General features: G+C 56.6%; 7 protein-coding genes across 7 annotated transcripts; 2 read left to right on the top strand and 5 right to left on the bottom strand.

Moving 5' to 3' along the window:
* Nucleotides 1–97: 97 nt before the first annotated feature.
* J7T55_005987 (uncharacterized protein) lies at nt 98–3,828 on the top strand (the record flags this gene model as incomplete). The annotated part of the gene is made up of 4 exons (XM_053139357.1): nt 98–114; nt 200–318; nt 388–3,581; nt 3,649–3,828. The coding sequence occupies 4 exons, from the start codon at nt 98–100 to the stop codon at nt 3,826–3,828; spliced, it is 3,510 nt and encodes a 1,169-aa protein (XP_053000756.1).
* A 757-nt stretch (nt 3,829–4,585) lies between these two features.
* J7T55_005986 (ATP-binding cassette protein) lies at nt 4,586–6,966 on the bottom strand (the record flags this gene model as incomplete). The annotated part of the gene is made up of 4 exons (XM_053139346.1): nt 4,586–5,312; nt 5,385–6,058; nt 6,118–6,333; nt 6,409–6,966. The coding sequence occupies 4 exons, from the start codon at nt 6,964–6,966 to the stop codon at nt 4,586–4,588; spliced, it is 2,175 nt and encodes a 724-aa protein (XP_053000755.1).
* A 741-nt stretch (nt 6,967–7,707) lies between these two features.
* J7T55_005985 (uncharacterized protein) lies at nt 7,708–8,552 on the top strand (the record flags this gene model as incomplete). Its single annotated transcript, XM_053139335.1, has 2 exons — nt 7,708–7,995; nt 8,103–8,552. The coding sequence occupies 2 exons, from the start codon at nt 7,708–7,710 to the stop codon at nt 8,550–8,552; spliced, it is 738 nt and encodes a 245-aa protein (XP_053000754.1).
* A 403-nt stretch (nt 8,553–8,955) lies between these two features.
* On the bottom strand, nt 8,956–10,358 carry J7T55_005984 (WW domain-containing protein; the record flags this gene model as incomplete). The annotated part of the gene is made up of 3 exons (XM_053139324.1): nt 8,956–9,480; nt 9,565–9,915; nt 10,002–10,358. 3 exons carry the CDS (start codon nt 10,356–10,358, stop codon nt 8,956–8,958), a joined length of 1,233 nt encoding a protein of 410 aa, XP_053000753.1.
* A 2,413-nt stretch (nt 10,359–12,771) lies between these two features.
* On the bottom strand, nt 12,772–14,189 carry J7T55_005983 (lustrin a-like protein; the record flags this gene model as incomplete). The annotated part of the gene is made up of 3 exons (XM_053139313.1): nt 12,772–13,126; nt 13,188–13,458; nt 13,526–14,189. The coding sequence occupies 3 exons, from the start codon at nt 14,187–14,189 to the stop codon at nt 12,772–12,774; spliced, it is 1,290 nt and encodes a 429-aa protein (XP_053000752.1).
* A 5,469-nt stretch (nt 14,190–19,658) lies between these two features.
* Nucleotides 19,659–22,087, bottom strand: J7T55_005982 (5-methyltetrahydropteroyltriglutamate-homocysteine s-methyltransferase; the record flags this gene model as incomplete). The annotated part of the gene is made up of 3 exons (XM_053139302.1): nt 19,659–21,728; nt 21,795–21,952; nt 22,015–22,087. The coding sequence occupies 3 exons, from the start codon at nt 22,085–22,087 to the stop codon at nt 19,659–19,661; spliced, it is 2,301 nt and encodes a 766-aa protein (XP_053000751.1).
* Nucleotides 22,088–23,721: 1,634 nt separating this feature from the next.
* Nucleotides 23,722–25,738, bottom strand: J7T55_005981 (uncharacterized protein; the record flags this gene model as incomplete). The annotated part of the gene is made up of 2 exons (XM_053139290.1): nt 23,722–25,686; nt 25,736–25,738. 2 exons carry the CDS (start codon nt 25,736–25,738, stop codon nt 23,722–23,724), a joined length of 1,968 nt encoding a protein of 655 aa, XP_053000750.1.
* Nucleotides 25,739–25,797: the final 59 nt, after the last annotated feature.

Genomic DNA, 25,797 nt, shown 5'->3' with positions numbered 1-25,797 from the left:
TCATTCAACTTGCCACCACAGAGACGAGATCTCAACTCCTACTGAGACGACACACGACACACGACTCGCTCGACCCGACCCTGACCATCTCACCACCATGAAGTTTGGAAAGAAGTATGCTATGCTATGCTATGTTATGACCTGCTCATGTCGTCCCGTAACCCCATGTTCTCAGAATCCCGGCTGACACTGCTCACAGCTTGCCACGTAATCAGGTGCCCGAGTGGGCATCTAGTTACATCGACTACAAAGGCTTGAAGAAGCTCATCAAAGCAGACGTCAGAGCCGCTCAGAGCGGTGAAAAGGTGGATCTAGCAGGTAAACATTTGGACCGCTCAACTCCCTCCCTGGTGGGCTGAGCCCGTTCGCCTAACCAGTCGGAAACAGAATTCTTCTTTGCCCTGGACCGGAACCTTGAGGATGTCGACTATTTCTACAACAAGAAGTTTTCCGATGCCTGCCGGCGTCTGAAGCTCCTTCAGGACCGCTATGGCCAGTTATCCGACGTATCCGACCTGGACGTCGATGAGACTGAAGAGCTGATGGGTGCCTTACTCGAGCTGCGATCCCAATTCAGGAAGCTGCAGTGGTTTGGCGAGATCAATAGGCGTGGTTTCGTCAAGATCACCAAGAAACTCGACAAGAAGGTCCCCAACTCGGCCACTCAGCACCGGTATATATCCACCAAGGTAGACCCCAAGGCCTTCGCCAAGGATAACACCCTTGCTCGGCTCCTGAATGATATCAACAAGTGGATGTCCGCAGTTGGTGATGCGCAGAAAATTGATGACAACCGCTCAGAGAGGTCCATCAGGTCTCTGGGACGAGCCTCTGCGAAAGCAATGCTCACTATTCCGTCTTCTCTCTTGGATCAACTGGACCAGGCCATCCGGGACAACAACGTGGACGCTTTGGAGAGCCATCTGAAGGAAACAAATTTGGTCTTCTCGGAAGCACCAGCCCAGGGCCTGCTTCACAATCTTCTGCAGAGATCAATTTCTGCCCGGTCAAAGAAATCCATCGAGTTCCTCCTCGCAAAGATCAAGACTCTGGATGAGGCAGATGACATCAATGAGCGAAACTGTATCCACCGGTTGGTCATTCATATCGGTCGGACCAAGTCCACCAATGCAAGGGAGACCGACTCTCCAGCATACCCCTTCCCTGCCGGCAACCACTATGCCTCCCAGTACATCACCCCGGCGGCTTCACCCTCGGCGTCACCGGATTCTCGTCATGTGAAGGAGACGAATCTCCTGGGGAAAGACGACGAAGCTGTGCAGGTATTGATCTACCTCTTGGGCAATCTCACCGAGGACCAACGACCTGCCCTGAGCACCAGGGACTCCTTTGGTCGCCTGCCCCTCCACTATGCTGCCCAGTTCGGTTTCGTGGTGGTCTGTCAAATCATCATGGGAAAGATGCAGGAGTGGGGTCAATTCAACGTCGAAGATGGCATCGATGCCGAGGACTGGCAAGATAAAGAGGGCAACGCGCCACTCCATCTCGCTGTCATTGGTGGTCATCCCCTGACCATCCAGGCTCTTCTCCAGGGTGAAAACTGGCAGGGATCTAGCGAAGATAAGTTGGCCAGGAGACGTGGCATTTCCAAGTCCAGTGCGGTTCTAGCCATCGCCACGAAGTCTAACTTCAAGACCATTGTCAACCTCCTCGTCGAAGCCGGCGTGGATATCAACTGGCAAGACAGCTCTGGGGAGACCGCACTCCACATCGCCGCTAGGTTCGGTCATGACGAATGTGCTCGCATCCTGTTGCAGGGTACAGAGGAGCAAAAGGCTGATCTGGAGCTCGCGGAGAAAAATTTCAATTGGACACCACTCCATATTGCAGCCGTTGATGGACACTTGTCTGTTGCCAAGTTACTGATCGAAGCTGGAGCTGATGTCGACAAGCTCGACTCTTCCGGGTGGACAGCCAGAGAACACGCCGCCTTGAGAGGGCACCTTGCCATCGCTGATCTGCTGAAGCAAAATAGCCAGCTGGACGACGCTGCCCTCGCGGCACAGAGTAACGGCGATGGGCAGCCAGCTGCTACTGAAGGCTCCCCTCCAAAGAACGGGTCTCTTGAGGATCGTCGCTCTAAGGCAACTGCTCGTGCCGCCGATCCGGTCAAGACTTTTGGGCATCGCTACCTGAAGGACGAGAGTCTGGTCTTGGTCAGTCTTGGCTCTATGGACATGAGAAGAGACGTCGATGCGGTCAAGCTGGACCGGGTGCCACTTAATGAGGCACATACTACACAGCTCGATACGGCACTGTCTGTCGTGGTTTCCGCCAACGGCGCCCTAGGCGAGCCCACTATCATCGACCTCCCTGTGCATGAGAACATCTCCACGGAGCCGATCGTCTTTACCACAAAGGACGCCAGTAAAGTCAAACTATTGTTCGATATCGTGCCAACCTACTCTGGCAACGAGAAGAACAAGATTGGCAGAGCTGTGGCACTGCTGTCCAGCATCCGGCCCTCCGTCGGGTCTAAGCGCATGAACCTGCAAGGAGACGTCTGTGTGCCAGTCGTTTCTTCGAGCACTCTGGAAGTGATTGGAACCGTCAATTTCAACTTCTTGGTCATCACGCCTTTCTCACACCCAAACATGGAGGTTACCTCAGAGCAGACTTACTGGAAGAAGTTGGCGTCTACCATGGTCATTGGTCACCGTGGCCTGGGCAAGAATAACACGTCAAACAAATCGCTGCAGCTCGGCGAGAATACAGTGGAGTCATTCATCGCAGCCGCCAACTTGGGGGCCAACTACGTTGAGTTCGACGTGCAGTTGACGAAGGATCATGTCCCCGTTATCTACCACGACTTTCTAGTCAGTGAGACCGGCATCGACGCGCCAGTGCACACACTTACTCTCGAGCAATTCCTGCACATCAACCCAGACGCACGTCGCCTGAACGGCAAGGACATGTTCGACCAGCAACTCCGCAACATGCGCAACAATGAGGTGCCCGGGCCGAGGCAGCGGTCCATGTCGGTAGGCTACGGCGTCGGCGAAACACCCGTAGCCGACGAGCGCATGAAGCACACGCGAGACTTCAAGGAGAAGGGCTACAAGGGCAACTCGCGGGGCAACTTCATCCAGGCGCCGTTCGCGACGCTCGAGGACCTGTTCCGCGACCTGCCGTCGGGCGTTGGCTTCAACATCGAGATGAAGTACCCAATGCTGCACGAGAGCGAGGAGCACGAGATGGACGCGTACGCGGTCGAGCTCAACAGCTTCTGCGACACGGTCCTGGCCAAGGTGTACGACCTTGCCAAGGACAGGCACATCATCTTCTCGAGCTTCAACCCGGATATCTGCCTGTGCCTCAGCTACAAGCAGCCCAACTTCCCCATCATGTTCCTCACGGACGCCGGCGACCTCCCCGTCGGCGACGTCAGGGCGAGCTCTCTGCAGGAAGCGATCCGATTCGCGAGCAGGTGGAACCTGCTGGGTATCGTTAGCGTGTCCAAGCCCTTCACCAACAGCCCCCGGCTGGTTAGGGTTGTGAAGCAGCACGGTCTGGTGTGCGTCAGCTACGGCCAGGAGAACAACGACCCGCTGATGGTCCAGGTACGTGTCTCCCCCAATCGTCTTTCATTCTTACAGTCAACATGAAAGCTAACCACCCAAACCACAGCGCCAAGTCAAGGAAGGCATAGACGCAGTCATCGTCGACAGCGTGCTGGCCATCCGCCAAGGCCTGACCGAGTCCGAGAATCAGGGCCTCAATCAGCTGCCGGACTCGGTGGCCGAGGATGACACGGCCGTGGTCATCGACACGCAGCCACTGAACGGGGGCGTGAAAGTTGCGAACTAGAGAGATGAATGAGTGTCAATGAATCATAGATGATAGAGGGATTTGTGCGTTGTGACGTTAGATACAGGCATGTACGGACCCGGCTGCAGTGCAAGCGGGCAATCATAGAGACAGAACCTTGGGCCTCGAGGGCGAGCCCGGTGGCTGGGGCGGAGAACAGGACCCAGTGACAACAGCGACAGCATTGTGTGACAGGCACAGTAAGGGTCGGCAGTGGGACACACACACGAGCATACGCATGGGTGTTTGTCTTGGACAGTTTGGACCTAGTCGTGCTATCATCAGTCATGGCATGCCCAACAGAACGGCAGGGAATGATGCGGTGGATTCATGGTCTGATTACACCAAAAGCTCGGTGAGGCGCGATAGAAATTCATGAATGAATGAAAAGTCTTCTGTTGCTCTTCTAATTGGAGTCTTGCGAGTCGTTCGACACTGGCTTAAGTGACGATCCGGCCAAGATAAGGACACAGTTGAGTGAGACCAGATCCTTCGTGAAGTGACCAAAATGCCGGACCAGTTCAAGTGATGAGTCAACGGTAAGTATCCAAATTGTCGCTTACGACGGTCATACGAGGACTAAAGTGAGCAAAGTTGAAGACAGTGTATTATTGTGGACTCCGACTATGATCAGATATGCTTCTAATGTGAGAGACAGATAAATCAAGAGCTGCCAATGCTTCATCTGTTTGACGGTGTGTATACACATAATATATGCCGTACGCTTAACATAACACATCCCACTTCCTTGATGCTCTCAAGAAGAAGTCAGCTCCTCCATCCGCCTCTCCAGCTCAGGGACCTGCCTCAGGAGGACCTCAAGATCCTCCCTCTCGTCCTCGAGCCTCATGCGGCGGTCGGCGTCGAGTCGGGTGAAAACGAAGTGGCCCTGGCCGTCGAACTGCAGGATGTGGCTGTGGTACTTCCACAGCGAACGGCGGTGGCTGACGGTCATGAGCGTGATCCCCAGGGCTTTCGCGTTGTCATACATGACCTTCTCGGTCTCGAGCGTGACCGACGACGTGCACTCGTCCAGGATGGCGTAGCGGGGCCGGTGGTAGAAGAGCCGCGCCATGGCCACGCGCTGCTGCAAGCCGCCCGACAGCACGTCGCGCCACTCGGCCTCGGCGTCCCAGCCCTCGTCGTACAGCGTCACCAGGCTTTCGAGGTTGAGCAGCTTGAGTATGCCCAGCAGGTCGCTGTCTGTCACGCCCTTGGCGCGCATCGTGCGCAGTCCGTCCGGATACGTGATCTGCTGGCGCAACGACCCCCGCGACAGGTACGGTCGCTGTGGGATGTAGAAAATGTCCGAGAAAGGGGGCTTGTATACAGTTCCGCCATAAACGGGCCAGAGGCCACCCAGGATGCGGAAGAGTGACGACTTGCCGCAGCCGTTAGGGCCGACGACCAGGAGGTGGTCGCCTTGTTTGAGGGAGAACGAGAGAGCTTTGACGAGGACATCGCCGTTGGGAGAGATGATGGGTCTGTTCGAGATGATTGGTCAGTCTAAGTCTTGAGTCGACGGCGTTTAGGAGCATCAAAAGTGGAAGACTTACACATCAATAAACTCGATGTCCTTGCTCTCCACGACCTTGCCTCGTCCCTTGAGCACAGCCTCGTTCTCGTCGGTGCCTGCGCTGGAAACCAGTTTCTTCTCAAAGTGGCCGGCCTGGATATCATCCATGACCTCCAACAGCGAGGCCACCCGCGAGGTATAACCTGCGAGTTCCATTATTTCTCTGTACGAGAACATGATGCGCCCGAAGGCGTCAGAAGCAGATAGCAGCATCCGTCGGTTCGTGACGAACGTCTCGGTCCTGTCACCCATGTTCTGCGTTACCGAACCTGGTATCTTGACGAAGACTGGTACACTGCACAGTACCAGCCCCAAAGCGCCCCAGAAATATTTGATGACGAAATCTTCCATGAAGCCGTGATAGAATCGCCGCCTCAGGATGTAGTTGACGTGCTTGATGAGTGTGAAATAGCCCTTGTCGAGGGTGTCTTTCTCGACTTCGTGGCCCGCATACAGAGCAACTTCTTCGCTGTGGTCTATTAATCTTGAATGTTGGAATCGGAACTCGCCCTCCAGCCTTGCTTCGTCCGCGACATATTTTCCAAAAGGAGGTGTTAGCGCCCGCATCACATTGGCGGACAGCTGGACCAGTAATGACATGAACATTACACCTTCGCCGCCCACACTGCCTGACAGCGACCATGTATATATCGTCTAGAGCACATCCGCCATCAGAAGCCGTTCCAGCCTAGAACTTGGGATAGAAAACTTACCATGTCCAATATTGGCTTGGCCAGATTACTGTACAACTCTGCCAGACTATTTGAGAACTTTGCAACATCGACAGCTATCAGTTGGTCTGGGTTCTTTATCCTGTCGTCCAGCGCCGATATGCCGTAGAAAGTCAGTTTCGAGAGGTACTTGTCGTGAATGTGTTGCGTCAATCTCGTTCTATACTTCAGAGACAGCTCTGCTTGATGCCACGACAACTGGGTTTACAATATGTCAGCCAGGCTCTCCCTTTTCCTTGTGGCCGTCTTCAAGAAATGTCCACTGTGACCTACCATGGAATTTGTGAACGTAGCCGGCACAGCGATCAGCATCCACCACACGATCCTCATCAGGAATTCCTTCCCATTGCCCTTGACCAGAGCCTTGACGATGGCGCCGTCCATGGCCGCGACCTTGAGGCTGATGAGGGTGCGAACGACGAGGAAGAAGCTGTGGCTGATGAGCAGCCGGGTCTCCTTGCTGCGCCAGCCGGGCACGACGATGCGCAGCAGCCGCAGCAGCGCGCGGAAGAACTCGCGGTTGAGCTCGACCTTGCGCTTGGCCTTCTTGGAGCCACCCCCTTCCTCGTCCTCGGCGGCGACCCGGCCGGTGGTGCCGCTGCGCTCGGCGCGCTTGGCGGCATCGCGGGCGGAGGCGGCCTTTTGCTCGGCGATGGCGTTGCGCACGCGGTTGATGAGCGCGACGAAGAGGGTCAGGTAGACGGCGCGGGAGATGCGTGTGCGGTTGGACAGGTAGAGGTCGGTGAGGTGAGAGATGATGGAGCGGACGGTGCGCTCGCGCTGGCCTGGCGTGGAGACATGGGAGAGGAGGAGCTTCGATTGGGAGGCCATGGTAGGCTTTCCGACCCTTGGGGGGTCAACCGCAGTCGCTTCTTGCTCGTACAGGAATCGTGGAAAGCTGTTGGACGGACGTGGAAGCTATATGAGCCTCGAAGGGCAGCTGGGGAGGACTCGACGAGGCTATTGTGAATAGCAGGTCGAGTGCGGGCTATGCGACGAAAGGTACGATGGGATGGCTGGTCGGCATTGAGGCTTGGGGCTGGATATATTTAAAAGGAATTGCAATGCACTGAACAATTATCTTCAACCAAGGTTCAGCCGGGCTGGATGCAATTCACCCACAGTATCGTGGTTGGTGGGCGACAAAGGTCAAGAGTCGTGTCCATCGAGAGCCGAAGTCATTGTCGTGCCTCTCAGCAGACCACGCGGAAGGTGGACAGCGGCATGGGCAGGCCCAAGGTTGGAACCCCAAATTCCCAAGTCTGCTTGGAGGTCGGTCCGTCAGTTCCTCGGTCAGCGAGGGCAGTGACGCTGGCAGTACCCCAGCTTTTGCCGCCATTGGGGGACCACTCGCGGGGACCCCCTGTGAATTCGCATGTGATCGATCCAGTCTGACTCTGGGGGACAGACAGTTGGGTGCTGTGGCGGTGCCCCCACCCCCCCGTTTGCTGTCCACTCTATCGTCTTGCTTGTGGCTGGTGTGCAGTCTCTCATCTCCCTCCAATATACACGACTCTCTTTCATGTGAAGAGACACAGACAGGCAGGCAGACTATCTTGAGTCTTCCACACAATGAATCTCCCCAGTCTCATATGTCTCATACTGGGCATATCACTGGCGTCTGCAAACGTCGAGAAAACCATCTTTCTTGGTCCCGAGCCCGTCAACATCCCAGAGCAGCAACCGTCTCTGTTAAGCCTCAACCTCGACACTCTCACGCCTGAGAACTGGTCACTCAGGACACACATAGAGGCAATATTCCCGACAGAAGATTTCGCGAGAGGCAAGTCAACATGGCTCATTCTCGATAACCTTACAGAGAGCCAGCGCTATGAGGTGCGCATATGCTGGCTGGCCACCGTGAGTTCTGCCCCATCCTCATCCCCATCATCGACCCTCCAGACCCCTAAGCCACATCTCATCGCGACACATGAGACACTGACAAACCACCCGCCCGCTCCCAACAGCAACCAACAGCCTTCCACCTAGAGACCTACACCCTGCCCACCGTCTTCGACACCCCAGAGCTCATCACCTCGCTCTACAACTACTCCATGTCCCGGCAGCTTGCGGACCCACCACCACCACCCCCGGCATCCGCAAAGGGCGGCGGCGAGCACCTGTCCTCGGTCCTGTTCCTGCGCATCGACGCGGCCGCCGACTACTTCACCACCGACGCCGCGCTCATGCAGTGGCCGGAGCCCGTGCTGGCCGACGTCATCCTGGACCCCTTCGTGCTCAACGTCCTGCCGCGGACGCTGCTGCCCACCGTCGGCTACGTCGTGCTCGTCGCCGCCGCGTCGTGGGCGCTGGCCACGCGCCTCATCATGCCGTGGGTGAGGGGCCTGATGGTCGAGGGCGGCGATGGGCGGGCTGGCGCGGGCCGGGAGGCGGGGGAGGAGAAGAAGACGCGGTGAGATCGGGCGTGTGCTCGCCTGGCGGGAATGCTGACCTCTGTCTTCTCTTTTTTTTCTCTCTTCTCTTCTCGTGCAAAGCATGTACGTAGCTAGCTTAATTATGATACCACCTAAGAAAATCATCCCATGGGGAGCTGGTTGTCCACCAGGCTCTGCCCACCCACTGCTGCTCACTCCTCGCTCATGGTATAATCGATCTGGTCTATGACACCCGTTCTTTCTCTCGTCCACAACGCCTCTGCCACTGCCCCCAACTCCCCTTATCTGCTTTACATGGTGGTCCATGAGGGATGCTCCCCCTTCAAACTTGGTTCAATCGATCTGATGACCATCTTCGATGTTGTCCTGAACGGAGCGACCATCGGCCCAGCGCTTTCTTCTCCATGACGGACATATCCCTCTCCTAGTACGCGGGATTGCTGCCGTACGGATGCGCGCCGTGCGGCAAGCCGCGGTCCTGGCCATAGCCTGCCTGAGTTGGGTACTGGCCCGGGGGCGGAGGGTACGACGGCGTGCCCCCGTTGTACCCGCCTTGCTGGTGACCCCCGTATGCTGGCGGCGCCTGCTGGTGGCCGTAGCCCTGCCCATATTGGGACTGGCCGTATTGCGCGGGCGGTGCGCCGGCCGGTGGACCGGGTATTTGCCCGTGTTGGCCGTACGGTGTGTGTTGTTGTTGTTGCTGCTGCTGGCCTGGGTAGCCGTGTTGTCCCTCGTACTGGCTCGGCGGTGGTGGGAAGCTCGGGGTGTGCTGGGGCGCGTGGTAGGATGAAGGTGTGCTCGCGGCCTGGGTGTTGTGCGCGGGCTGAGGGTTGTGTCCCTGCGCGGGAGACTGATGCGAGGCTGCGCCTGACGGTTGGTACGTGGCGGGAGGAGCAGAGCCGCTGTAGGTTCCTGTTTGGCCGGAGTTGCTGTATCCAAAGTTTTGGTTCTGCAGGGGAAGGGGTATCGGTTAGCATATATGGTCTTGTCCCTTGCGTGTTAGATCTCGGGCCTCTTGGACATGCAAACGTACCGAGGAACCAGACTGTCCCCCAAACATGTGCGCGACAGAGCCCATCATGGAACCTGCAAGCCCCCCTGAGTTATGAGGCTGCGTGGTCTGGCCGCTGTGGTAATTCTGGGGCTGCGCCGGCTTGTTGCCCGAGGAGAAGAGGTTTGACGTAAGCTGCCCGACCAGCTTCCCGCCGAGACCACTGGACGCCCCCGATGAGCCGTGGTGCTGTTGTTGCTGCCCATGGCCGTTGTTACTGTGTGTAAGCCCGCTGATGACCTGGTTCGCAAGGCCGCCGAAGGGGCTGCTGCTCGAGTTGTGACCGCTGCCGCTTTGTTTGCCGCTGCCGAGTAATGCGTTCATGGCCATGCTCTGCGCGCGGAAAGACGATATTGTCAGCGAGGGGGATCGCGCGCGACAGGCAGAGCCAAAGACAGCAGAAAAGAGAGTGGGCTTACACCTAGGCCCCTATCGCCGGTTGGACCATCGCCGCCAATTCCTCTCGTGCCTCCATTCTCGTCTGGCATGACGGGTTCCATTGTTCCATCGGGGTGCTTGACGGTCTGGGTGCCGTCAGGATGCGTGATCAGCTGGCGCTGGCCCGGCACACCGTAGGGGTGTTCGTTGGTGGAGGCCGGCGTGCCTCCTCCCACGGGGGCGGCGTCGGTTGGGACATCCCACTGCGAAACGCCAGTCGAGAGTTGGACGTAGTAGTACTTCTTGCTGTTGGCGTCCCATTGCGCAATCCAGCCAGCAGGAAGATGTGGCGGGGCAAACGTGGGGCCCTCCTGGCCTGGAGAACCTGGCCCTGACATTGCGGGCAGCTGTGGTGATGATTCCTTTTCGAGGAGGTGGGAAAAAAATGCGGCGAAAGTGATAGAGATCTCTCGAGAACAGCGCAATTGCCGGAGGGCGAATGAGAAAGAATTGAGCAAAGAGGCGGTTGGGCTGCGAACAGGAGACGGGCACGAGATATTCGTCACGTCGCAGGTCGGTTCCTTGTCCGGGTCCGGGTCCAGGTCCAGGTCAGGTCCAGGCCCGGGTGGATAGACTAGACAGACAGACAGACGGACGGACAAGGCAGTACAGCAGACAACAGGCACGAGCTCGGCAGCAGCAGCGCGGCAGCAGAGGACGATAGGCGCTGCTAGCTCTTTTGCCCGCTCTGAGGTGAGGATTAGGTTAGGCAGAGGCCGCCCTCTCCCAGTCCCAGTTCAGCCTGTTCTGGCCCCAAAAACCTCGGGCTTGGGTGCACGATGATCAGGGTCCACCCGCGAGATTGTTATGCTGCCCAACTCGTCGTCACCAAGGGTTCCGCTTATCAGTCCGATAGACCATACATCCTCAAACACTCCAGGAGTGCTGTCAAAAGAGTACCCAACTCGAAAAGTTGCTTCGACGAGCAAGCACACAGCTGGCAACCAAGACGGCAGAGGCCAACATGGGCATGGGGGCACAAAGACACGAGAGGAGCCGGGCGGATTGTTGCACTAGACCTGCATTTAGACGCCAGCGGCAGCGCGCCTTTCCCAATATCCTCAATGCGATGAGACACCGCCCCACCAACCCGGCTGAACCAGCTGAATAAGATGCGGAAATGACATGCCCAGGTGATCACTGAGGCGACATCTCGTTGCAATCCTTGGCCGCGTCCGCGATAATGCTCCTACTCCTGCTCAATCCCATCATTGTAACCCATCACAGCGGGAATGGATGTGCTTATTCATATTTTTGCCCATCTGGGAAATTTTCCCACGCGCGTACCGACTTGACCATTTGAACCCAGAGGCCGGGATCCGTTCCCAGACCACCGCAGGGCAGCTTGCACTCTATCGCATTGCTTCTCTATAGGATGGTGCACAGGATGTCTCATGGAACAAAACTCAAACTCAACTCATCTTGTACTCTACAAGTCTCCAGGCCAGTAATCTTCTGATATCGTGGAAGGTAAACGGGAGCCTCTCCGTGACGCGCAGAACAGGACGGGTTTCGGAGTTTGTCCCGGTACTCAGGTTGGTCGCCGGCCCTAGCCAGACCTCCACGTATGTATGTGTCGAAGTAGTCTTCACGCTCTCGCAACCGCAGTGGGCTGTTCCTCTGCCTGGGCACGGGCATCCTGCAAAACAAGTACTTCTCTTGCTTTCGTGATGGTCGTTCATGCCGGGTGTGATGCCGTGGAACCTTATCACCTCGGTCTCTTTCCCGGGGTCTCCACCGGCGAAAATGGCCACGCAACGTCTGGCCGAATCCTCGGGGATAATGCTACCGAAAAGCCTTTGAGCGAATGAGCATACCCACTTTGTCAAGCTCGACACGTTGTTTGAGCTGCATACTCTGGGATGAGTGATCTTTATTCTTCTGCTCTTATCTCTTGGTCAATTGATTGGCTGTGGTAGTGGTTCATGCTGCTGCCGGTACACCCCCGAGCCACTTCACCATGTCAACACACAATCGTTCAAGTGCACCGTTTCGCCAAAGCTAGGGAGACGGACACGCGGGAGCCGAAATCTGGTCGGCTCTGGAATGCCGTCGGAAAGGCGATAGGTGGAAGCGTCTCATGTTTCAGATGCGCCCTACAAGCTTCGTCTTCGAGCGAAACGGGTGCAAAGTGTTTCTTCTCCGACTTCACCTCACCTCACCTGAACTCGTCCCACCTCAGTTCATTAAAGGTCACTAATCCAGAACAGTCACGACCACATCACGCAAGCACTGATGTACGCAAAGCTTTTGAGCAGTCAAAACGACAATAATCATCCATCTTAAAATTTTCTGCACTCGAAGAATCGGAGGACAAGGGAGGAGGACACGCACGGCACTCGCTCTTGAGAACGAGGACCGTGGGTTAACATCTCTCTCTCTGCCAGCGCTATCAAAACCACAAATAAAGCCCCCATGCAACTACAACAATTCTACAAGAAAGGGTGCTGTTTGTCTGCTCCTCCCACACGCTGCTCTCGCGAGAAGCAGGTGGCGCACAACGCACACCACGCACACATACAGGAGGATCTCGGTATCTCATTAACCCATTTTCCGCGCCTCCGAAATGGGTTTATGGGGGGTTTTTGAACAAAGGGAAGAAAAAAGGTTGGAGATACAAAGATCCAACATAGTCCAGTCATGGTCTCATACCAAGCCCCGTTGCCACCACAGACTTCATCCGCTGTCTGTACTTGTCTTGTCCTCCTCTGAAAGACTCACGCGACGCCGTCATGGTTTAAATCAAGCGATTTAGTGCATCTTGGCGAAGCGGTTCTTCAGGGCGGCGCCGGTGGGGAAGGCAGAGCCAGTACCGTTGGTGCCGGTGGGGACAGGGACGACGGTGGCGGTGACGGTCTCCTCGGGCTCCTCGTCGCAGGTGTCATCCTCACCATCGTCGGCGGAGGAGTCGTCGGTGCCATCGTCCTCGCAGGTGTCGTCATCCTCACCGGTCTCGGCAGGGGACGAGGCCTCGGGAGAAGAGGCGGAAGCGGTCGTGGGGACGGCAGCGTTGGCAGCCAGAGGAACGCTGGAGGCGCCGGTGGGGGTGGCAGCGCCAACGGTTACGTAGACGGTGGGGCCCTCCTTGGTAACGGTGATAGTCTCACTGTGGAAAGTGTTAGAAATCTGCGTCTCTTGCAAGGCGAGAATGACCTGATTCAACTTACGCAACGCAAGTGCCCTCAGCGCCGGAGCCGGAGCCGGAGCCAGAGCCGGTGCCGGAGTTGTTGTTGGTGTCGACGCCAGTGGTCTTGGGCAGCGTGCTGGTGAGAGTGGCGGTCTTGGTGCCGGTGGAGGTGGCAGTGGTGGTGGTGGTGCCAGAGATGGTGGTTCCCTCGCTACCCTCGCCAGATCCACCCTCAACAGGGGAAGACTCGCCGGTTGACTCAGGAGAAGACTCGGTGTTGATGACGGTCTTGGTCACAGGGATGGCAGTGACTGGAGGTTTGTTAGCAAAGCCCTCTCGCTCTCAGTTGACATGTCGCAGAGACCGATATTTACTTACCGAAGGTGGTGAAAGAGGTGGAGGTGCTGACCTCAACACCGCCACCGTTTCCAGAGCCGCCACCGTTGGTGAGAGTGACAGTGACTGGGATGCCCGAGGTCAGGGTGGCCACGGAAGTGGAGACGACAGTGGTCACATCGGGCTCGCACTCATCCTCATCGTCGCCCTCAGCGGGCGTCGAGGCCTCGGGTGACGAAGCGGTCACGGGAGGTGTGGGGATGGTTCCGTTCGAGTATTGACCGGTTGGGGCCGGGGTGGCTACGGGGATGGCGCCAGGGGTAGTGCCGGTGATGGTGGTACCGGTGATACCACCGGTGGCAGCGACGGAGATGACGCTGGAAGAGATGCCAGAGGCGGCGGTGACCGGGCAGATGGTGGTTGCGAGCTGGATCACGTCGGTGACCAGGACGGTGGAGACCTGCTCGGGGGCGACGGAGGCCAGGTTGGTCAGGGAGGCGGAGTTGGCCGGGCAGTCGGTGACAGTCGCGGCACAGCTGATGACAGTCCGGACGGAGGTGGTCAGGACGGTCAGTGTGGTGAGCTGCTCACCGGCGCTCGCCGTGGTGTTTTGTCGGCGGTAGTTGAAGTGGGGGTGCTGGGGGTAGACATTGTTGGCAGAAGCCAGGGTCGCGAGACCCAGGGAGGCAGCGAGAACGGACTTCATTTTGCTTTCGGTTCAGGTTCTATTCGGGGTCGAGGATCCTCTTTTGATCGGTACTCTTCGGGAGTGAGAAAGATCGTGGGTATGCTGATCAGCAAAGCAATGAGTGGAAGTCAATTCCGTGGAGGAGGCAGACACAGTTTGCACTCGTTCGGTAAAAGAATGTATTTGGTTGGGAATGAATGAGTAGCTAAGCTGCTATTGCTCGCCGAAAGAGACACTGTTCAAAAGAATGTCGGGGAGAACGATCGAGGTCAGGCTCCGTGTTGGGTGAGGAGAGAAGGAGGGAAATATACAAGCCGGCGGATGGGAGGCCATCAGCCCTTTTGAGCAGGGCGGCTGCAGAGGGGTGCCACCTCTGGGGTGTATTCCGGCGATGGTTCCATTTGATCACCCCGTAAATTCGATCAGGAGCCCACTTGTGAGCAGTCCAGGGTCAAGTCTGGTTCGTCGAGACCCCGGTCGCCTTTTGAGCATAGGAGGCCGAGAGCACCGCCTTGGTGGACTTGCCGCCCCAGCCAGCCCGTAGACATGAATAACCCTTAATCAATTTTGGCTGATCCACCGCCTAGAGCAAACTGGGCAGGCTTGCGTGTTACCGGGGCCAGTCAATCATCTGCAAGATTCGGCGCACTGGTACGGCGGTACGGGTGGGAATCTCTCTTGCGCGAAAAAAGAAACGAGAACCAGCAACCGCCCTCCCGTAGCCAGGGAATCCTTGAGCATCATCAGGGGCAAATGCAGGAACGGGCGCGGCGAGAGGGTGACATGGCCCAATCAGAGCCCCTAGTCCGGACTCAACCCGGTCAGCAGCAGGGGAGCGCAGAGGCTCAGATCCTGTTGCCAAGGAGGCCCAAGTCGACAGGAGGGGTGGCCGCAGTGTTGTTCAGTGCTGGTTACACACATACACCATGGGCATCCCATGAACGTCCCATGTCGTCGTCCGAGGTGTTGAATGCACATCGTACCGCACGTTCGGATGAAATGCCTGGTTTCCCCCCCTTGGAGAATACAGTGGAAGTGCGGCGCTCGCTCCAGCAGGCGCACTCGCTTGTACCTCTCCTCTAGCGGTGGCTGAGTTGTTTCCGGCAGTTCTTCCAGAAATGTGCTTGAAGCCTTTCACTCGTTGAGGAATAGCATGGGCAGCAGAAGCTACTCGGCTGATCGACCGTCATGGCGTCGTGCCGTGGGATGAAAAGCGTTGTGGGCTTCTCGAACAGATAGATCTCTCTCGGGACTGCATCACTGGCCATGATCACCCCAGGGTATGTTGCCTTGTAATTGTCCCGAGCTCATCTGTCGCCTGTGACGACGGAGATCGGGCGCGTTATTAATCATCCGACCTTCAGGTCAAGCAAGTGGCAGGCAGGAAGCCTAAACAGAGTTGCGAAATTTAATGCCCGATTCCCTTTCTCAAACCGCAACGTCGCTGCATCCTAGTGGTAGTTTGTTTTGCAGATCATTTTCCAGGCGGCTGGTTATTGGCATCCGTGTTACCTTCTAGACTCGTGCTTGTACCTCTCATGACACGCTCCTTGTGTAAAGATAGCTGAGCTGAGCGGTAACAGAGGGACATGCTCGGGTCCAATAGCGCTTGCCTCATTTCCTTTTTTGATCCCATAGGGCTCTCTGGCCTGCAGTGGCCGGTCATGGATGGATGCATGGATGGATTGAGGGAAGCGGGCACAGAAGAGGCACCCCAGCCAAACGGTGGGCCTCATCTTTCCTTCCAGGCTTCTTCAAGCACTAGACTAGGCTCGAGGCCGTCTCCCGCTGCAGCAATGCACAGGCCGGTACGGCATGCTAGGCGGGCGCCAGCGTGTCGAAACATAATTGATGACGGCAGAAGGCTCGCTGACATGTCTCTGCAGCGCCAGCCATTCTTGTTATTCATCGCGCCAGTTGAAGTTGCATAGGCCCGGTCTCGCTGACGGTGAGCCGCTCTCAGACGGTGAACTTTAAACTGCCGACTGCAACATCGAGGTGCTGTTGAGATTGGCGATGACGAGGAGTGCCTCTTCGCGCTCACGCAAGACAGGAATTATACTGGGCACACTGCATGGCCATGACACGGCCTGCACGGCAAGGTCATCCGGCCAATCCGTGCTGGCCGTGCTGGCCCTGTGTGGTTCTGTGTGTTTCTGCGAGGTGTTCTCGCCCTCTGGAGAGGACCCACAAAATGCCGGGAGATTGGCAGAAACGAAAATGCTTGGCCCCCAGATTGCTTCAGATCTCGTTGTCGATCAACAGCACGATGACCAAGTGGCCTTGTGGTGTTGTTGAGCGCAGCAGAAGAGAGAGGAGACCAGAAGGGATGACCCCATTAGGTTAAACGGGGTATCAACAAGTATCTCGTAACCCAGCGGCCGACGGCGAGGGTAAGGTCGTTCCCAAGAGCCTGAGAGCGTGGCATCGTCGAGCGAAAAACCGGTGCAGGAGAGGGCATGGAAATTGGCAGGAGTCTGTCTAGCAGGGGGTGAAAAGGAGGTGCGCTGTTTCACCAGCCAAGCCGCAATTCCCCTATAAGGTGGAGCCTGAGGGGGGGTGCCCTGCTCAACATCACTCAACACACACCTCCCAGACCCTGTGCGCGGTGATTGCCACTCGGGGTCCCTGGGCTGGAGTATTGGGTGGTCTTTGCCCTCTGGGGCGGCCACGCCTGGGCTGGCCTTGGGGGCCCTCAATCTCATCGATGGGGTCCCCCCGAGGTCGATTGATTGAGGGGCCCACCGTCCCCGAAATGAGGCCTGGCGGTGGACAAAGTGGACGATGGGCGACGCGGGCGAGACCTCATCTAGCGAGATGCCGTTTGTCAACGTTGGTCCTTGCTCGCAGTGTCGCAGAATTATTGATCATGGAAATGACAACAACATGACAGCCTTGATTCTGTTCAAAGGAGCCCGCTCATCTCGCTATACATGGCCCATGGCACCATGTCGTGCTGATAGTGTGCTTATTACACAATCAATCTCTACAAGGTGACGGTTGAATCCTATGCTCCATGCCGAGGCTGGACGCTTCTAATTCAAGCTGTCTGGTTCTCTTTTCTTTCCTGCTCAAGACGATTGCCCCCCTTTTATTTCTCCGATTTTGCAGCTGTCATTTCGTTTCCACGACATAAGCTTCGAAATGAGTCAGACATCAACTTCTCTCGTCTTGTCCTCACTTGACAAAAACTCTCCGAACCCATGGCCGTGCTCACTGTCTGTGGGCTGGAAAGCCTTGGACAGGTCATGATCTGGCCTGGCCTCGCCCTTAGGCCTGGGGTAAAAGACACCGTCGATCCAGGTATACACATGGTCGAGCAAGACCTTCCCGATGAGGTACCACGGGGGATGATGGGCCAGCCTCGACCTAAATATGCATATTCGCGCGTATTCATTCACATTCGCGTATTGTCACTTTGAAACACAGTAACCCACATAGACCACGTTACCGAGCCTACTGTGACATATATGTCCCCAGCGCTGAAGGAGTTGTAAGAGGCCCTCGTCGTGATCATTAGGGCATGTTTCTCAATAGTCTCTTTCATTAGTCTCCGTCGTCCCAGTATCCTGGGACCCTGGCGCTCATCACCCCGTGGCTCCCGAGACATATCAACCAACGGCCATGGAAGCCACACGCTAGGTCTCGTCTCATACCGTGCCCTGCCCATATGAACATATTCCCTCCGAAGTGCCATACAAGCTCAGCCACCGGCTACCGTTTGACATCGGCCATTTTGGCATTTTGCCCGCTGCTGGCTTTGATAAAAACAAGCGTCAGAGCTCCTGAAGGAGGCCACCAGCCAAGGGGGTTCGCCGGTCAACTAGCAGTTTCAACCCCATGCCCGAGCGTCAGAGTCACCGGTGAATACCCAGCGAACCCATCACGAGGGCCTCGTGAACGGACTTTACGAGCAAGAAACCATCATAGCCAAACCCCCTGAGCAGGTAGCCCCACCTGAAGCACCTAAGCCTGCAATGCCACCCCTTACCCTTCCCCCTTTGCTAAGCGGCCCTCCCTGTGTCAGATCACCAGAACAGAACCCTATCGTCTGCACGGCAACACCACGAAGGGACCTTGTGAGAATGACCTGAATGAGATCTCGCCGAGAGACTCAAAACCGCTGGCCGAGCAAGAAAGCCATCCGATGTTCCTCTGATCAATGCACATCCAACTGCCATCCGCCCTTTCAGTCCCCTGACCCGAAGGACCGAACAAGCACGTTCCCAACACCAGGCCCAAGAATCTACAACCCCCTCCTTGCCACGTTCCGCCGCATCGTAGCATCCATCAGCAAGCGAGCGAGCGAGCAAGCAAGCATGGTCCCGTCCGGCTCCCTCACCGCAGCCAGCAAAGCTGCATGGAGATGCGATGCTTGCTGCTGAGCTCTAAAAACTAGACCCGAGCTTCGGGCAACGCAGGTAAGCAAGCAGGCCAACGCCAAGCACCCACCACACGCAACAAGAGCACGCACAGGAGCACATGCATGTGCATCGCGCAAAACACTATACATGCTGCGCTGCGGTGTATCCCTCGCCGTGTAACACCCCTCGCACCCCATGTGCGCGCCGGCAAGAAGCAACGCAGCCCCCCGACTTTTTCTTCAACGGTCTGCCGGGTTCCAGCCCATTCGGTCATCGTTGCCGTTGCTACTGTTATCCCGGCAGCAGGGTGGTAAGAGGCGATTGAAAATTCTTCTGTGAATCATGTAGATGAGAAGGTTCTGTCTCCGGCAAGGGTTGACTGGTTGCACGTGCGTCGTGGGAACGGGATGTTACGCCTCGTTGGCATGGTGTGAGTTGCTGGGCTGGGTTCAGTCAAGTCTGTCTCGGTTTGTTGTGGCACTTGTAAACGCCAGGAAGTATCAATTGGCTAAGCATCACTTCACATACAGGCATGTACATGTGCAGACGCCGACGACCGCCTTCCCCTCTTACTGTCTGGCATCACTTGGAGTCCCAGACAAGGCATCCGTACTGGTGTGGTCAGTTTGTGTATTGTTCATCACCCTCTGTTGAGTAGGGCGTCTCAACAACTATGTGCTCCCCCTACCAACTTGTCTCGTCACTACATTTACATCATTGACCAACCATTCGTCCTCAGTGCCGAGCAAAGCGCTCGCACTCATGATATCACATCATTTCAAATTCCCAACGCCGTCGAGTCATGTTTTCAACTCGATCCAAGATGATAGTCCCGTTGAGGGTAGCTACCCATGGATGCCTGCCGCCCTTGCCTTGCAATGCCTGTATGGGTATATGTTGAATTTTTGCGCCGTTCACACCTCTCCTTGAATGCCGTTTTTGGTTGAAAAAACAAAGCCTCGCTAAATCCCTAGCTTTTCTCATGAACGCCGATGTTGAAGTCGGGACCGGTAGACTTATCTTCATCAAAGTCACCAGCCCGTATTAGAACCCACCATTATCTTGAATCGTCTCCATTAGTATAGTCGTCCGCCACCAGGGACAGACGTTGTGTTGAAAGTATTTATTTCGCGTACTTGGCGCGGAAGAACTTGGCGGCGCTGACCATGTTGGCCAGGGCCTCCTTGGTCTCCTTCCACTGACGGGTCTTCAGACCACAGTCAGGGTCGATCCAGAGCTGCTCAGGCTTGAGGAACTGAAGCATCTCCTCGATGCGGTCCTTGATCTCCTGCTCGCTGGGGACACGAGGGGAGTGGATGTCGTAGACACCAGGTCCGATGTGGCGAGGGTAGGCAGAGTCGACGAAGACCTTAAGCAGCTTGGCGTCAGACTTGCTGTTCTCGATGGACAGGACATCAGCATCCAGGGCCGCGATGGCGTGGAAGAAGTCCTGGAACTCGGAGTAACAGAAGTGAGAGTGGATCTGGGTGGCATCCTCGACACCAGTGGTGGAAAGGCGGAAAGCCTTGACGGCCCAGTCCAGGTAAGCCTCACGCTCCTTGCCGGAGCGCAGGGGCAGACCCTCACGGAGAGCGGGCTCGTCGACCTGGATGACGTCGATGCCGGCCTTCTCGAGGTCGACGACCTCGTCACGGAGGGCCAGAGCAAGCTGCTCGGCCTGGACGGACTGGTGAACGTCGTCACGGGGGAAAGACCACCGGAGGCAAGTAACGGGGCCGGTCAACATACCCTTCATGGGCTTCTTGGAGACGGACACGGCGTACTTAGACTCCTTGACGGTCATGGGGGCGGGACGGGAGATGTCACCGACGATGATTGGGGGACGAACGCAACGAGATCCGTAGCTCTGAACCCAGGCGTGGGTGGTGAAGGCATAGCCATCCAGACGCTCACCGAAGAACTGTACCATGTCGTTTCGCTCGGGCTCACCGTGGACGAAGACATCCAGGCCAAGCTCCTCCTGGATCTTGACGTTGGACTCGATCTCCTGCTCGATGAACTTGTCATACTCAGCAGCGTTGATCTCACCCTTGGTGAGCCTGTTGCGCTGCTGACGGATCTCCTTGGTCTGAGGGAAGGAGCCGATGGTGGTGGTGGGGAACAGGGGCAGGTTCAGCTTCTTCTGCTGTTGAGCAATTCTCTCAGGGAACTCAGACTTGCGGTTGTAGTCGGCCTTGGTGATCTTGGACTGGCGGTCCTTGACCTTGGGGTCGTTGGTGCGGCTAGAGGTGGCACGAGCCTGGATGGACTTGGCGTTGGCCTCAAGCTGCTCACGGACGGCAGCAGGGCCGTCTGTGACAGCCTTGGCAATGACGGCAACCTCAACAGCCTTCTCAGAAGCGAAGGAGAACCAGTCGGCGATCTCAGGGTCGAGCTTCTTCTCGCTGGCGAGAGTGTGGGGAGTGTGGAGGAGAGAGGAAGAAGTGGCGACGATCACGCGCTCGGCACCGAGCTTCTGGGTAGCAGCCTCAACGGTCTCGATGGCCCGCTTGAAGTTGGTCTTCCAGATGTTACGGCCGTCGACCACACCAGCAGAGAGGATGGTCTTGGGGCCGAGGGCACCGATGACGGTGTCGAGCTGCTCAGGGTTGCGGACAAGGTCAACGTGGACGGCGTACACATCCTTGGGCACAGCCTCGAGGTTGTGGACGATGTCACCGAAGTAGGTGGTGAAAACAAGCTTAGGGATCTTGTCACCCAGGCTGGCGAGCTTCTCGTATGTGGGCTTGAAAGCGGCCTTGGCCTTGGAGGGCAGGTCGAGGACGAGAACTGGCTCGTCGATCTGGACAGTAGAGGCACCAGCTTGCTTCAGCTGGGTAAGGAGCTCCTCGTAGACGGGGACCAGCTTCTCAAGCAGGTCGATCGGGTCAACAGACTGACCACGGTCAGCCTTGCCGAGGTGCAGGAATGAGACGGGGCCGACGAGAACGGGCCGGGTCTCAATACCAGCCTCCTTGGCCTCCTTGTACTCGGCAACAGCCTTGGGCTCGGAAGTGAGCTTGAAGGTCTGGTTGTCCTGGAGGGTGGGCTTGACGTAGTGGTAGTTGGAGTCAAACCACTTAACCATCTCCAGAGAGGGCACATCGACACCATCCTTCTGGTGGCCACGACCCATGGCGAAGTATTCATCGACGCGGTTCAGCTTGGAGCTGGCATATCGCTCAGGAACAGCCTGGACAGGGTTGTTGTCAGCAATGAGGACCAACACCAAGAAGAGTTACTGGAATGGGTAACTTACGCCGAAGTTCTGGATGTGGCTCAGGACCTGGTCGTACAGGGCAAAGTCGTTGGAGGGGATGACATCGACACCGGCATCCTTCTGGATCTTCCAGTGAGCGAGTCTGAGCCTCTTGGCCTCGGCGAGAAGCTCATCCTGAGAGATCTTGCCGCCCCAGTCTGTTTCGAGTCAGTCTCGGTGCTGAACGAAGAGGCTAGTCAGCCGGTCCACAATTACTCACAAGCCTCAGTAGCCTTCTTCAGGTCACGGTTGACTCCCATGCGAGGGAAACCGAGAATGGCGGACTGAACCATGATGGCTGATGTGGTCGAGTAACCGACACGAACAATTGACCACTTCTGAAGATTTCTGTGCTGTGTGTCAGCGGGTCTTACTCAGGCCTCACGTAGCCAATTTCCGTTGGGAAAGGTCTCAACATGTGAAGTGGGGGAGGGGTAGCAGCATACAGGAGTGTCTTGGTAGGTGTGCTTATTGTTGCTCTCCACACCCGCAGAGATAGATGAAGGTTAGGAGGGAGGTGAAGAATGGTGAGGTAGGAGGAGAGGGGGATAAGAGGAGAGAAAAAGAATAGAAAGAGGAGGAGGGAGAAGCCACTTATGAATAGACGGTTCAAGGCGGCCGGGCGAGCGGTGTGTGGGTCATGCAGAGCGAAGAGCTCAGAAGGAAAAGAGACGAAAAAAAAACGTGCTGCTGGCTGGTGGCAGTCGGGAGCCGAAACCGCTGACACGACAAGGCGATAGCAACTAGGGAAACGGATTCTGGTCTGGAGGGGGAGGGGCTGAAGGCTGAGGGAGGGGTAGCTCCCCACGGACCCACCAACACTTTAGAGTTGGCGAGCCCAGTCGCTTTGCACTGTGGAGGAGGACAGTAAGGGTCTCGCGATGAAAGCTTTTCCAGTCCAGTGCAACTCTTTGAGCAGGGGTCTTTCAGCCCTCTCGGGCTCCTGTCTGTCCCAATGCCTGACGAGTCGTGGACCTCGACTGTGACCGCTCGAGTAATTGAATGACTGAGTGATGCCCTCGAGGTCGAGACACTCAATTGAGCGAGACTACGAAGCAGCCGCCTTGTCAGGCTTGTCCCAGCTTACCTACACTTCGCAGTCGTGACAACGGCGAGACAACATGTCCTAATATGGCGCAATTGGCACAGTACAACTAGTCTACTGCAGTAGCATGCAGAGACTGCTGCAGTGGTGCAACTCAAGCTGGGATGAAGCTGCAGCAAATCCATTCCATCGCTTGGCTCCCCCAGGCTCCCGGCCGAGCTCCTCGCAATCCGTCCGTTAGTTCCCTTTGGGCTCGGGGCATTTCGACTCTCTGCTGCCCAGCCAACTAGACCCCGTCTTCTGTCATCACCTCGCGACTCTCCCTGTCACACCCGTGCTTGGATGACCCGAGGCCGGCGTGACCCTCCCCGGAGTGGCACTGGTTTGTCACATCCATTCCTGCACGTCGAAAAGGCAATGTCTTGGTATGTGTAACCAGCATAGTGAAACCTGCTCAATGACACGAAGGACTCCAAGCTTCTCCGGGGCTCAATGATTGGTTTCAACTACCTGGAACGTCTTCCCCATGTATGCCTCGTTACTGTGTATATCACGCACAGTCATAGTGTTTGCATGTTGTCGGCATAGATAGTCCAACTGCTCATTACATAGAACAATCACACACGAGCTATCTGGGTAATTTCGCAGAAGCCAACATGACTCGCCTGCGGCGTCTATCCATTACATCCGGAGTGCCCCAGATGCTGACCGCCACCATGCTTCAGTGCTTCACATTATACTTCGTACACTAGCCCGCCTCAGCAGGGCTTGTTTACTCGGTCCCTGCATCTACCTAGTTAGGGGGCAAGCTTCTGTCAGACACCAGATCATACAATCGTAAGTTTGCCAAGAAGGCATCGTGAGCCGTATCAAAAGCCCCTGCTATCCGAGCAACACCTTATCGTACTGGTCTTCGTCCAGATACTTCAGCACCACCTGCTGTAGTGCAGCCTTGCTCCTGCTGATTGCAGGGACAACACCATCAGTCTGTTGTAGGTTGCTCTGCATGCTCTCCATATGGCTCCCGATCTGCTTCGACAGAGTGATCAGCTCCTCGTCATCCAGGTCTTTGAAGAGCCCGCCCAGAGGAGCTTCCTCAGGCCTTGCAACTAGCTCTAGACGGTCTCCGTCACCATCAAAATCGCCACTGTCGCCCTTCCTCCTGATACCAGGGGCAAGCACATGCTCCCGCTTTGCCTTCTCGCGCCAGCCCTTCGCTTCGGACCTCGCGTTGGCCTCCAGCTTGTGAAGAGAGTCGTAGTCCTTGGCCAGAGCGTCTTCCTCCTTCTTGATTTCCCTTTCCAGCAGGCTGACTGAGTGCAGCAGCGGGTTGAGGGTGTTCTCGAGGCTCTGGACGGCATTCATGGCGCGTTCGAAATCGAACTCGTCCTCGTAGCTGCCGGCCGCGGCCCGTCGGGCAGGACCGGTCGTAGGGGCTGGGAAGGGCAAGCCCCTCACTAGCTTTGTGCGTAGTCGCCGGGAAATATCCAGCAGCGCGGTCGACGCATGCTCGCGTCGCCGGTTGGTGTCCTGGAGGCGCAGCAGGACTGGTCGCTGCGCGTCGGCGAGGAAGGTCGAGACTGTGTTGATAGATGGCCCGTCCAAGGCGTTCCACTTCTCGGCTATGACAGACCGTGGGATATTCTTTGTACTCTCCTTGAGATACCGAAATGGGAACTCCTGTTCTTCCTCGTCTGAGCCTGCGTCTTCTTCCTCTTCCTCGACGACAGGCTCCATTTGGCGAGGCTGTTGCTGTTTTCGCTTGTTTTTGGCAGGCGGCTGCCCTTGTTCTTGCTCGTTCCCGGCTTCGGGGGAGGGACGCCGCGGCCTGCCGCGTGGACGAGATGGCTGCTCTGGATCGGCCCCTTGTGATGAGATGTCTGATTGCCTAGGCCGGCCGCGACGCTTCGGTTGTGGTGGTTCCTCTATTGTATCAGTCCCAGCTAGCGGTCGGTCTGCCTTGGATGAATTTCCTGGTGCCTTTGCCCGATTGCCCTGTTGGGGTTGTAAAGCCTGCACAATCCCAGTATCGCCTTTATTCAAAGACGGTCGCCCACGGCGCTTCTTTCCTACTTGCGCAACTGGCTCATGTTCCTGTGCCTCGGAAGCAGCCGCCTCTTGTCTTGCTCCATGTGACCGCGTCTTAGACTTGGTATTGGCCGTGGCCGTTGTAGGTTGTACCTCATGCTCGCTATTTTGTGGACTTTCGCTGGAATTTCTATCGGTCTTCCTTGTTCGCCGGTCTCGCCCACTGCGCCTTTGGGTTGAAGCGGATGGTTCGTCCTCTTTGGTCGAGGTTTCGCTTTCCACTGCTTTCTCCTTCCCTTTCAATGCCTTCCTCTTATTTGTCGGAGCATCTTCTGGTGGATCTGGCGACCCAGCGTCAGAGATCTCAGCTGAAGTCCCAGGTCTTCGCCCTCTTCCGCTTCGTTCACGCTCTGAGCTGTCTGTTTGTTCTTCTCGTGGCTCGCTGTGCGAGGCCGCTTTAGGCTTGCTCTTTATTGGCGCCGCCTTGTCGTTCGACCCTATATTCTGGCCCGGTTTGGCGCGCCTCTCTCGTTGCTCGCTTTCAGGCTGGGCGTCTGCCGCTGCGATTTGCTGGCTCTTCTTGGATGGCCGGCCAACTCTGGATGGTTGCGCTGGGCCATTATCGCTCCGAGCGAGGGCCAATTCTGTGCTGGTATCTTCGGCCTTACTCTTGCGACCACGTTTTCTCGGTCGTGCGCGTTCTTCGGCGTCGGGCTCGGCATCATGCTCCGGCGCCTGGTGGCTCGACGCGTCTGGCTTCGGCTTAGACGCGCCTGGTGGCCGGCCGCATTTCCTTTTCTGATCAGGAACTTTGGGTGGCTATATTGTTAGCCATGGACATGTTTGACTTATTTGCGCCTTGACTTACCATTGTGAATGTGTAGCGACATCGAAACGAGAAACCTCTATTTCATACGGGTCGGCAATATT

This window comes from Diaporthe amygdali (assembly GCF_026229845.1).
Source record: "Diaporthe amygdali strain CAA958 chromosome Unknown NODE_1_length_4327563_cov_65_473760, whole genome shotgun sequence".
NCBI lineage: Eukaryota > Fungi > Ascomycota > Sordariomycetes > Diaporthales > Diaporthaceae > Diaporthe > Diaporthe amygdali.
Note: the sequence above shows the minus strand (reverse complement) of the source record. Positions and strands in the feature narration are given on the sequence as shown.